Source organism: Truncatella angustata (genome assembly GCF_020726525.1).
Source record: "Truncatella angustata strain MPI-SDFR-AT-0073 chromosome Unknown BKA67scaffold_15, whole genome shotgun sequence".
NCBI lineage: Eukaryota > Fungi > Ascomycota > Sordariomycetes > Amphisphaeriales > Sporocadaceae > Truncatella > Truncatella angustata.
Window position 1 is genome coordinate 323,804 of NW_025763395.1, and position 12,219 is coordinate 336,022.

The 12,219-nt window shown below is 48.6% G+C and overlaps 5 protein-coding genes across 5 annotated transcripts; 4 read left to right on the forward strand and 1 right to left on the reverse strand.

Moving 5' to 3' along the window:
• Positions 1 to 355: 355 nt before the first annotated feature.
• Positions 356 to 3,163, forward strand: BKA67DRAFT_588956 (major facilitator superfamily domain-containing protein). The gene is made up of 7 exons (XM_046104411.1): positions 356 to 912; positions 965 to 1,027; positions 1,082 to 1,185; positions 1,310 to 2,196; positions 2,253 to 2,408; positions 2,471 to 2,739; positions 2,797 to 3,163. Exons 1-7 carry the CDS (start codon positions 712 to 714, stop codon positions 2,827 to 2,829), a joined length of 1,713 nt encoding a protein of 570 aa, XP_045950885.1. The 5' UTR covers positions 356 to 711; the 3' UTR covers positions 2,830 to 3,163.
• A 266-nt stretch (positions 3,164 to 3,429) lies between these two features.
• On the reverse strand, positions 3,430 to 4,398 carry BKA67DRAFT_633474 (cupin domain-containing protein; the record flags this gene model as incomplete). The annotated part of the gene is made up of 3 exons (XM_046105621.1): positions 4,140 to 4,398; positions 3,914 to 4,042; positions 3,430 to 3,789 (listed from the first exon to the last, which is right to left on the reverse strand). Exons 1-3 carry the CDS (start codon positions 4,242 to 4,244, stop codon positions 3,430 to 3,432), a joined length of 594 nt encoding a protein of 197 aa, XP_045950886.1. The 5' UTR covers positions 4,245 to 4,398.
• A 1,037-nt stretch (positions 4,399 to 5,435) lies between these two features.
• On the forward strand, positions 5,436 to 6,336 carry BKA67DRAFT_671740 (cupin domain-containing protein; the record flags this gene model as incomplete). Its single annotated transcript, XM_046108701.1, has 3 exons — positions 5,436 to 5,504; positions 5,657 to 5,908; positions 5,992 to 6,336. The coding sequence occupies exons 2-3, from the start codon at positions 5,657 to 5,659 to the stop codon at positions 6,334 to 6,336; spliced, it is 597 nt and encodes a 198-aa protein (XP_045950887.1). The 5' UTR covers positions 5,436 to 5,504.
• Positions 6,337 to 7,119: 783 nt separating this feature from the next.
• BKA67DRAFT_652074 (NmrA-like family protein) lies at positions 7,120 to 8,508 on the forward strand. The gene is made up of 4 exons (XM_046106097.1): positions 7,120 to 7,513; positions 7,565 to 7,702; positions 7,754 to 7,805; positions 7,868 to 8,508. Exons 1-4 carry the CDS (start codon positions 7,331 to 7,333, stop codon positions 8,449 to 8,451), a joined length of 957 nt encoding a protein of 318 aa, XP_045950888.1. The 5' UTR covers positions 7,120 to 7,330; the 3' UTR covers positions 8,452 to 8,508.
• Positions 8,509 to 9,756: 1,248 nt separating this feature from the next.
• On the forward strand, positions 9,757 to 12,205 carry BKA67DRAFT_596401 (uncharacterized protein; the record flags this gene model as incomplete). Its single annotated transcript, XM_046105296.1, has 12 exons — positions 9,757 to 9,989; positions 10,059 to 10,083; positions 10,151 to 10,203; positions 10,290 to 10,502; positions 10,555 to 10,709; positions 10,769 to 10,864; positions 10,921 to 11,018; positions 11,086 to 11,124; positions 11,183 to 11,272; positions 11,366 to 11,642; positions 11,730 to 12,028; positions 12,089 to 12,205. The coding sequence occupies 12 exons, from the start codon at positions 9,757 to 9,759 to the stop codon at positions 12,203 to 12,205; spliced, it is 1,695 nt and encodes a 564-aa protein (XP_045950889.1).
• Positions 12,206 to 12,219: the final 14 nt, after the last annotated feature.

Here is a 12,219-nt window from a genome sequence, read left to right on the forward strand (position 1 = left end):
GAATGTTGGCCTGATCCCCTCACATGATGATAATTCATGCCCCTGCGACCCCCAAGGTTCTACCCCGTCATTGTCGTAGATCAGTGCCTTAGTCTTCTGCCCCACCTGCCAAAATTCTTGCTCTCCCCTGCACTTGCATACGGCCCGGGAATGCTAGCGAGGGATACTAGTAAGGGATGCTAGTTTGATTGGTCCACCTGCCATTTCCCGGTAGGGGTTCTCAGGTTGTACTGCACCATCCGTCATTCCGTGTCCCTTCACTGTAGCTGTACATGTAGCTGACGACATCTTTTGTTATTGACATTTTTTATTCATTCCCAGCCACTGTCTCACCTGTGACATATGCCTGCTTCGTCACTTCTAGTCCTAAAGGAAGGTTCTTTTCAGTCCGGGGTCGAGGTTAAAATAAACATCGACGCGATTACCAATGAATAAAACACCAGTACATTACAAATGCACAGTGGAATTAATAATCCTGTCGATTAACCCAAACTCAGACTTGGAAAGGTCAGTGCGGTGCTGCCAAAAGTGGCATACAGAGTCGCAGTCTGTCGGTGGCTAAGCAGTGTGGTCAGCCGGCAACCAAACAGCCACCAGCATAATATACCGTTTGGCATGTCTTCCGCAACGCCCACCTTTGCATCTTCTGCCTCCTGTTCCAGTCTGATCTGATCTTTCACTCTCAACGCTATCTCCCCACAAGACCCCAAGATGCCCGCTATCAGCGCGCCCTCTAATTCCGACGTTGAGTCGAGCGAAAAGCAATCATCGGCTGCTGACAGTACTGGGAATGACGATGCTGGGCCGACCGAGACTCTGCCCGATGCCGGAACGGACACCGCACATGCATCCAACCCGAGCGTGAAGCCGTCCGAAGACCACGACACAGTGAGGACGATTCGTGGCTTCAAGGTTTGTCAAGTCTTGAGACGGTAGCAATATGATGCGAAGCTGACTGAGACAGTGGTTTCTCGTATACTCCTCGCTCCTTTCCACCGTTTTATTCTATGCCCTTGAGGCCACCGTCGTAAGTACCAGCAGGACACTCATAAAATTTTGATTCCCTTCTCACTAGCCTCAGGTCGCCAATATTCAGCCGTCTATCATTGAGACATTTGGCGAGGAGGAGAAGCTGCCATGGATTGGAATAGGTGTTTTTCTCGGATCGTTAGCGATCTTGCCAGTGTAAGTCGGCAGCTGTACGAAATACTTCTATATGTCTTTTCTCTTCTTCCTTCTTCCTTTTCTTTCTTTTCTCCCCCTTTTACCCAGCGCCCACAGCCGCTAATTTACTCCTATCGACCAACAGCGGGAGGGCATACGCCGTATTCAATCTGAAATGGCTGTTTATTTCGGCCTGTATCCTCTTCCAGGCCGGCAGCGCACTCGGTGGAGCAGCGCCCAACATGGATGCCTTCATTATCGGGCGAGTTCTGCAGGGCGTCGGTGCGGCCGGATGCTATTCGGGTGCCATAACTTTTATTTCTACCCTCACATCCCAACATGAACGTCCCCTTTATCTCTCCGGTATTGTTGCTATATGGTCCGTTGGCAGTGTTGTCGGGCCAGTCATTGGTGGTGCATTTGCCCAGAGTAATGCCACATGGCGATGGGGCTTTTATATCAACCTATGTGTTGGCGCTCTTACTGCACCGGGCTTGATTTTCTTTTTGCCCAACATCGACCCCGCCCCCAAGTTAAGTCACAAGGAGAAACTTCTCACGCAGGATTGGGTAGCCATCGTCATATTTCTGGCCGGCTCCGCGTGTTTCTCCATGGCACTTACCTTTGGGGGTATCGTGTACCCCTTCAATAGCGGGTCCGAGATTGCTCTCTGGACCTTATCGGGGGTCCTACTCATCGCCTTCATATCCGTCTCCATTTTCCACCCTTTAGTAGCAACGCAGAACAGGCTATATCCTATTCATTTGGTGAAGCGCACAGAGCTCGACATCTTACAATTTGCGATATTGGTAAACGCCGGGGCCATGGTAACGACTCTTTACTACGTCCCATTAATCTTCCAATTCACCAGGGGCGACGGTCCTTTGATTGCCGGAGTCCGACTTTTACCATTTCTGGGCGGCATGATTTCCTTCTCAGTCCTGAATGGCGCTTTGATGCCCAGATTGGGCTACTACATGCCATGGTATGTTCTCGGTACCGCTTTGATTCTGATCGGTTCTTCACTTATGTGTTAGGTGTTCCCCTATCCCGTCCCATATACAAGTTTCTTGCTAACTGGTTCAAAGCTACTCTAAGTCCTTCGACCTCCGAAGCTCGTCTCTACGGATACACTGTACTTATCGGGGGCGGATGTGGGTCATTTTTCACTGCAGGGTTTTCCGTCGTTCAGGCTCTTGTCCCAGTCGCTGAACTCAGCAATGCCATCAGCTTTATGGCTCTCGGTGTGTAGCAATCTAGTAATAACGGATTATTGACTGTTACGGCCGCTGACCGATATTTACAGGACAAACAATGGGTCAGATCGTAATCCTCAGCCTGGGAGGGACTCTGTTTCAGAACATTGGCTCCAGAGGAATCAAGCAAATTATTCCCGGCATTTCAACCCAGGACGCTATACATTTGACCACGGGGATCCACAGCTCACAATTCCAATCACTTGGCCCAGAGCTTCAAGCTCAAGTGATAGCGCAAGTCACATTATCAATCCGCAACGTCTTCATAGTCATGGTCTCTACTTCAGCCCTTGCATTGATCATGTCTCTATCTTTGAGTGTAAGCGGTCACCTTTATGTTCCTGCATAACTTTGCAATCGCTGATCATTCTTTCAGCGCCGCAAGATCTATGGAACACAGACGAAGTAGCGCTGCATTTTGACCTAGCCAGCGCCCTGCCACTAATACAGCTCATCTCCCAGCCTCTGACTGGGCAGTTTCAGTGGCACATATGTCTCGAGTACCTCGTGCAAGCAACATGAATAGACTAGCGTTGGACAATTAAATGTTATATAGATGTAAGTTATCAGGACGGATTTGAGAGAGATGGAGGTTTCAAGACTCTCGGCTTAAAGATTATAGAGCATGGACAAAGACTGTCAGTATGGACATGATAGAGTATGGAGATGTACAGTATTTCCACCCATCAAAGGCCTCAGGTGTGGGTGACTGTAAATTGCACATAATATACGCTTTATTATAACTCACGGCCGCTGACAGCTCCGTGGTTAGGCTAATCTAGATGCAAATTATGATTTGCAAGCATTATGTGAACATTGTCAACGATGACGACGGTTTAGAGACTTAAAACACTTAGAACTTCCGAGTCTGAGCAAAAGTCACCCAAAGTAAGAATTTGGAAAGTGAGACATAGGCTGTAGTTAACATCTATGAACAACATAGTTCTCTTAAGAAATCACCGGTCCACAAAAAGGGTGACGGTCTCTGCTCATGGCCGGCTACCCTTTCCTAAGCCTCCTTGCCCGGGCCCTCGTCATACTTGGCATACTCCTTCATCAGGTACCCCATGTCGAAGTCGAGGACCTTGTCGTTGACGATGACGGGCTCCACGTCCAGCATGACGAAGAGCATGCGCGCCGGCTTGTCGGGAGACGTGTTGCGCCAGCGGTGCATCGCGCACCGGTTGATGCATACGTCTCCCGGGCGCAGGATCCGGTTGTGGCTCCGGTCATCGCTCAGCGTCAGCTCGATCTCGCCCTCGCACACCGTCCCGACACCCAGAGTCAGCGCGCGGTGCAGGTTCGACTCGGTGCCCGGCGCGAAGTCAATCATCCGCACGCAGACTCCCTTGGGGACGTGGACGGCCGGCTATCGAGTTGTCAGTTGTTGGCCAGCATTTTGGACTGAGCAACCAAAGTCACCATGGTATGTGACGGATGGATGGATGCATGTAGGGATGTATGGATAGATAGATTATTTGCTTCAGACATACCCTATTTTTGGCTGCAAATTTAAGATCCGCGTTGTCGGTCAGTTGGATCGGGTTGCTCGGAGCGCTATACATGATGCTCTGGGCCGCAGCACCGCCCAGCATAACAGCCAGGTGGTCGCCGTGGTCCGTCTGGTTCGAAGAGAGGGAAGAATCAGCGACGATGAGCTTCACGACATGATAACACCGGGAAATAGATAGCCAAGGGGCCATCTGAGAATGCTCTCACCTGCAAGAAGTCCACATCGCCTTTTTCGTTATGGCCAGTGATGTAACGAAATGGAGTTCGAAGGCCCGGGGCCGGGAACTCCGTCAGTGGACCGGAAGTCGTCATTTTTAAGTTGAGTATTGTTGTTGAATTCGAGAGAAGCAAAGAGCAAGACAGTGAGTGGCATATGCCAGGACGGATGATAAAATATTGGGCAGGCACAGAAACACAATAGGGATGATAAGATCGATCTGGCTTCAGAGGGCAAGAATGAAGGACCTAAGTACTTTACGCTGTATTTGTTTGCAGCACGAAATAGTTAATCGGCAAGTATAACAACATAAATTGTCTTTACTCCACACCCAGGGTGTCGTCATTAATATGAACACAATAGGAACTCGACCAAATAGGCACTGGCTAAAGAACCCTGTGTCATAGTCTGCAAGACTGATCTATTGTCACTTATCTTAACACCTTCGGCGCCGTTGGCAATCGCCAGAATCAGGGATGCCGCAGAGGGATCATCGAGTCTTGCAGGATTGTACCTTTACTGAGGCCGATATGGGACATTCACATGTTCTTGCGAGAGTGTAACCACCTATGCGTCATCTCGGAGCTGTTTGCCAGCAACTCATGCCGGCCAGCTCGGAATCCTTCGTCAATTCTGCAGAGGTAGTTGTCAAGGCTCGAGTGAGTACATTACTGGCCCCAACAGATCATCCCTGCTACGCAGTGCCATGCAGTATGTCGCTTACTGTTGCATCGAGCAAAATCGCAAGGCATGCAATCAACCGTGTGTTATACAGTACGCGGACTTAGGTTTCCATAGCGCCGAATCTAGCCGCCGGTGATGTGATATGCATCAATGAACAGATTGGGAGTGTAGGGCAAGTGGAGATAAGAAACAGATAACCGCGCCGTATATGCACACCAAAACACGTTGATGCCCTGAGGTAACTTGCGTGTCAGCAAGCATAGATGTGGTGCATGTCAGCAATGCATGTCAGCAATGCAATGATGTGCTGCTAGTGTTACCTAAGCGAGATTGAAAGAAGGAGGTGGTCAGAAGCCTGTACATGTTTTTGCTGCACGTTCTCATCATGCGGCTTATGCTATACGTATACACCTGCATGTTACATCAAGATATACTGGATAACCCCGCACTTCAGAAGTACGCCGGTAAGAATTCAAGGGCCATTAGTGGCACGGTCCATATATGCAGGTGAGATCTCTTGCAGATCCGAAAAGTGTACTAATCCTTTGTATTATAGACGCACACCTTCTGATCTGCAAGAGAAACGGCCAAGATCTGTGCCGAGGATCTTATCTGCAAGCCACGAACACTCTGTACGAGTACGGATTACCAAGCTAAAGTTGCGCGGCAGAGTAGGTACTAATAACGGTCGGGCCGTACCGTACCGTATTCTTAGTCTCCTCTATCATCTTTCCAAGTCGTGTCCTAGATTCCCATCACACTGCGTGACTTTGTCTGAAACCTTCAAAGACTCTCATCAAGCAGCTCACTCGTCTAAGTCAAGATGGCATCAGCCCCAGCCCCTCACCCTGAGTATGAGGTCCAGAGTTTCCCAGCACCAGGACTGCGCCAGATCGTTAGACACATCACCGGAAATACTGATGATGGCCAGTCTCGATTCCTAGAGTCCAACAGTGGCGAGCATTACCGCTTCATGGTCGAGAACCGGGCGGTAGCCAACATCATCTATTCTACGCAAGAAACTCCTGTTGACCTCAACGGTAACAAGGATATCACCTTAGCCCACGAAAAAGAGGTACGTCCTGTTGTCTATCTATCAGCTAGATAGAGAGATAGAACACCTTTGTTTCCATGAACTAATAAAAACTACCTTGTCAGCCCCCATTTCACTACCCAAGCGGGTCAATACTTCGCATGATTGACTTCGGACCGGACGTGGAGTCCCCCTGGCACCGGGCCATGACTATAGATTACGGCGTTGTAGTCGAGGGCCTATTTGAGCTCTCTCTTGATTCTGGCGAGAAGCGCATCTTGCGCCCGGGCGATGTTTCCGTTCAGCGGGCCACTCGCCACAAGTGGAAGAATATCCATGGAAATGGCACCTTGCCAAGCCGCATAGTCTTTTTCCTTCTGGACTGCAAGGAGGTTGTTGTCGGTGGCAAGAAGGTGGAGGGCGACCTGGGTGATTTGCACAAGGAGTATGCGGGCCGTGGTAATTACTGAGTTAGGATACTCAAATATTATAGATTGGGGCTTACCTACCTGTAACTGAACTGAACTTCCTAAGTATCGTGACAAGGGTTGAAGCGGGTCGCTGTCACCATAAATGAGCTCTGCCATGGCTTTGACTTTAGGACAGGAGTTTTTCATGGCATTATCCCGTTCATCGGGTATTCCAAGGATCGAGAAAGACCTAACACATATGCCTACACCAGCGTGGGGCTCTTTGGGCTGGACGTGTCTACGATTTGGCATATTTCTTGTACACAGTAGTGAATGCCTAGCGCAACTGATGCTCGAAGCACATATTTCATGAACCAGACGGCGTATCGGTCTGGTGTATCACATTTGAAAGCAGGCCCCTAGGCATCTTAGTGCTGTCTTTAATTCAAGCAAGTGAATACTTCGCCCGAGCCTGCTAATTGACACTACCGCCCGTATGTGCATTATGCGAAGCTGACTGCATATTATTTTCTTCGCAGTGATTGAAAGAGTCACGCAATTGCGCAGTTTTCGCTTGGAAAGATCCGAGCCTCCTTGATCATCCTTTTACTGCAGCCCCCACCACCCCGCGCGGCATTTAGCCATCCTCGGCGGAGGGATTCAGGCTTTGTCAGGGCTTATGCAATGCTTGGTGAGCTTTTTGAAGCGAAGATCTCACGAGTTATTGCCAAGCCAGATAGGCTTATGCATGGGTATGTCTTAAAAGTGAGCTGTGCATTCCCCGCAGTCGGCAGGGAAAAGGTGCTATGCGTCCCACTGCCTACGCCTTGTCGACGATATAAGGTGGGCTGTCATATCATCTGCTTACATGTTGGTATGAAATTTACTCATCAACAGGGACGTACACATCCAAACATCTTTTGAACATCCTCATCTTACCAATCCGATTGTATCCTGGTCTCCCCTTACAGTGTATCCTGATCCCTCTCTTTGAGACTGCCACAGTTTAGTAGTCGAAGCCCCTTGATTAACGGTCAGAAATCTTTTCAGCATCATGCCTGAATCAAAGAAGATTTTCACTGTTTTCGGAGCCACTGGTCTCCAGGGTGGCAGCGTTGTTTCCACATTCCTCACCGATCCTAAGCTCAAGGACGAGTGGACCCTTCGCGGAGTCACTCGAGATGTGAACAAGGACTCTGCGAAGAAGCTTGCAGAGCAGGGCGTCGAGGTTGTTGCTGTAAGTGCTGCTACGTTTCCGAATAAAAATCTGATCTGACCATGCTTGCAGGCCGATATGGATGACAAAGCATCTGTGGTCGAGGCAGTAAAGGGCTCGTATGCTGTCTTTGCTGTGACCAACTACTGGGAAAAGATGGATATGAAGCTTGAAATCCAGCAGGGCAAGAACATGGCCGATGCCGCAAAGGTTCGTTCTCTCGTCCAGCCCGCTCTCTCACTCCACTAAACGACCTGACAGGAAGCTGGCGTCCAGCATTATATCTGGAGCTCACTTTATGATGTCACCAAGTGTGAGTATCTCCATAAGCGACGTTTTCTGTGAACCATGTTCTGACCGAGGGATTGGCTGCAGTGTCGAACGGCAAACTCAAATGTGTCTACCATTTCGATGGCAAGGCAGAGGTTGAAGAGTATGTCCGCTCGCTGGGCATTCCAGCCACTTTCTTTATGGCAGGTGTCTACATGAGCAATTTCCCAGGTGCTATGTTCAAGCCGTCACCGCCAAGCAATGCTTGGACTCTCAGTATGCCCATGACGCCATCGTCTCAAATTCCCATGTACTCGGTAGCCGATACAGGAAAGTACGTCAAGGCCATAATCTTGAATCGGGAGAAGCTCCTTGGGAAACGATTCTTGGGCGCGACAAACTACATGACGGCCCAGGAGCTGGTGGACGAGTTCAAGCAGTTGTTCCCCGAGGCCGGAAAGACGGCTCAATACTTCCAGTTGACTGAGTCTATGTACCGGGATTTCATGAAATCCCAAGGGACACCTGAATTCGTGATCGACGAGACATATGAGAACGTACGGCTCTTGGAGGAGTTTGGCTACTATGGCGGTGCCCCTCTCGATGAGACGCACAAGCTGGTAACGGACCCATTGACTACATGGGCAGAGTATGCTAAAACCGCAAGCGGCTTTGCGGGATTGAAGTAGAACTTAGCTTAGTGGCAATGATACCGAAATAGGTGTATCAATGAAAAAAAAGTAAGCATTGCATAACATAGGCTGAGATCGAAGAGGTGCATTCAATTCATACTGCTTTTGTTTCGGATCTTTGCGACTTACTATGGGATATCTTGACAAAGCTGTTGAGTCTTGACGTTCGTGACGTAATGGCATGCTTTCTAAGGTCTCATCTAACTAAACAAGCCTGTAAAACAATATGAAGCTGAAGAGCTATGAATCATTATTATTAAGCTACGAATAAAATACCTAAAACTCTGTATGTGGTGGTGTTTTCTTTAATCAGTTCTATACTATTAAGGGTACAATTATCTAAAACGTATGTAGAGCTATCCAATATGCGAACAAGACCAGGAAGGAAATATACCCTACCTATTCCATGTTTAATGTCAAATCAGTTTACTAGGGACTGTATCTGAACCTTCAACACCAATGGTCTATTAGGAAATTGGACCACCAACGGATACCCATTTTGTTCTTCAATATCGACGCGTTCTGTAACGCGGTGATCGTACGAGCAGTGCTTCTTTACGAGTCAAGTGTATAAATCAGCCCCTGTGATTGACAACGTCCTGCTCCTGAGGATTGAACAGCTACACGGGCGCCGAAAAGAGGACGAGGTGGTGCTTATCGAAGAGAAGGACGGTACCATGGCCTTCTTAGTCTTTCATAGAATGCGGAGATAACGTTAAGTATCATTACTAATTACGGCAAATATACCACACAACCCAAGGATGTAAGCTGCCGACTTGCATGCCAAGTCTCCTCAGTTGTGTAGTCTTTTGTTATTCCTTATCAGACAGCATGTTTCAAATATGCAAGCTAATCTAAACGAGCAGAACGATGGGCTGACCACAATGGTGTGATTGACTCCCAAGATTCTATAGTCTTTCGATTTCCAAATGGAGGGTTGTAGTTTCGGAGTTGCCCGAAGTCCTCGTTATAAGCTGACATACATGAACCTGGCCTTCCGAAATTTATGATCTGAGCTGGCTTGCATAAGCAAATTTCTACAGATCCCCGGAGGGATACAGATGTATACTGCGGTGTAACGTACATGGGTAGCCCCTGTCCCCCACGCATACTTGGTTGATAGCCTCACCCTACCTGGCCGGTGACGGCCGAAATATAGGAAAAGTTTTATCTTGTACTCATCCTTCCCACCTGATCACCATTTATTCTCAAGGTCCCAATCCGATTATCCGCGGCATCGACGACTACCCGACTCACCCACTTGCACAATCATCCACAGTTCTTCAAGTCAAGTCCCAAATAATGTCTCCCCATGTCGACCAACCGAGCACCAATGGTCATGATGCTGTTGATCCATATACCATTCAGAATACCTTCCTGGGCTATCGTCGGCCCATAAAGATCATTGTAATTGGTTTTGGCATGTCCGGTATCAACCTTTCATACATTCTCGGGAAGCAAACAAAGAACAGCAATATCACGTTGCAGTTCTACGAGAAAAACCCAGAGTTGGGAGGAACATGGTTCGAGAATAAGTGAGAGAGCCTGCTTACGGTGCTATGTGAAATAATGTGGGCTGTGCTGACTTTCTGAATCTTCTGTAGATACCCTGGCTGTTCTTGCGATATTGTATGGATGCACCGAACCTAAGCTCTGCATTTCAACTTGCTGACCCATTTCTGTGTTCTGATGGTAGCCTGCAGTGAACTACCAATTCAGCTGGCATCCTAGTCCGGACTGGACAAGTTTGTAGGTTTCCATCTTCCCATATACCAGATCCCACATCCCAGAGCCCGGTGGCCCTGTTCTGCTAATATGTTGAAACTTGGAAACAGTTACGCACCAGCCCAAGAGACTCTGGCTTACTTGAAAGAGGTGGTTGCCCACCACAATCTCGACACCTCTGTCAAGTACAACCACCGGCTCACCGGTGCATGGTGGGAGCAAGATCAAAATCGGTGGAAGGTTAAGGTCCAACCCAACGATGACCCTGCTTCAGAGTTCTTCGACTATTCCGACATTCTGATCAACGCCACTGGCGTATTGAAGTGAGTGAGACCGCACAATTAGTTCGGTGCCGACTATTACTGACTGCATTAGTAACTGGAAATGGCCAGCAGTTCCTGGCCTCGAGAAGTTCAAGAACAAGGTTCACACGGCCGCTTGGGATGACAACATTGATCTGAATGACAAGGTCGTTGGGGTTGTTGGCAATGGCAGCAGCTCTGTACAAGTTGTACCCGCAATATATGACAGTATGAGTTTGATATCCTTTCTGGTCCACGAACTAGGCTAATAGAACGCTTTGCCAAAGAGGTCAAACGAGTCGTCGCTTTCATGCGTTCGCCAACATGGGTCACGGCGGGATATGCCCCCAAGTTCGCTGGCGAGGGTGGCTCCAACTTCCGATGTACGTGAGCCCAATTCACCCTCACAAGAACTTACATGATACTAACTGATGGCTAGATAGCGAAGAGCAAAAGAAAACCTTCGCACAAAATCCAGAAGAGTACCTAGCGTACCGTAAAGCGGTTGAGAGGGAGATGAATTCAACATTTGCGATTGTCCGAGGCAATTCCTTCTTACCCGGCGTGGATCGGGTGGCCTACCTTTTACTAATCATGAAAACAGATGATCAAAGGCACAAAGGAGCAACTGGATGCTTATGAAGTAAGAACGATGATCACATTCTAGAGCCTGTGAAAGATTTCACGCTGATAAGATTTAGTTCGCGACGAATGAGATGAAACGGAAGTTAAAGAAGAAGCCGGAACTAGCTGAAAAGCTAATCCCCAATACGTTCCCCGTAGGCTGCAGGGTAAGTTAGGAGTTTTCTCTTTGAATCCATTATTTTTTTCTCTTTTTCCTTTCTTTCTCTCGTTCTGGTATCTTTTTTAACCACGTGGAGTAGAGACCAAACCCTGGTCACGGGTATCTCGAGGCGATTTCAAGCGAGAAGTGCGATGTCGTCTTCTCGGGGATAGCCGAGATTACCGAGGAGGGGATCATCTCCGAGGATGGATCAACGCACAAGGTAGATGTCCTCGTTTGTGGCACCGGCTTTGACACCTCGTTTAGGCCCCGGTTTCCCATTGTCGGGAAGGATGGGGTGGACTTGCGGGATGCTTTCAAGGACTTGCCCGACACTTACCTGAGTACCATGACACACAATTTCCCCAACTATTTCAGTATGTATACACCCTTTTCTTCCTTTTTCCTTCCCTCTCGTAAGCATTGTAATTAAGAGAGCTCTGACCACTATCACCGGCTAATAGTGATGCTGGGGCCCTTCGCGCCTTATGGACACGGCTCAGTCATCCCCGCTATTGAGGTCATAACTCGAAATATTGCTACGTTTCTCCATAAATTCCAGACTCAAAATATTAAGACGGTGATGCCCAAGAAGGAGGCCATGGCGGACTTCCGGCAGCACCGTGACCTATTCATGAAGAAGACGGTCTGGGACGCGCCGTGCACCTCGTGGTTCAAGTTGGGCCCTAATGGCGATACCGTCATGATGTGGCCGGGAAGCCGCCTCCACTGCTTCGATGTCTTGCTGAACCCACGCTGGGAGGTAAGAGAGAGCAAAGTGATATTCGTTTGTATTTTCATAAAGATGCTAACCAAGCTTCAGGACTACGACTGGGAGTATTTGATGGGAAATAGGTTTAGCTACTGGGGCAACGGCTTCACCACAGCGGATGCTGAGGAGGAGGGGACTGACAAGGCGTGGTATATTGCGGGTGTATGAGCAGTGGGTACCTT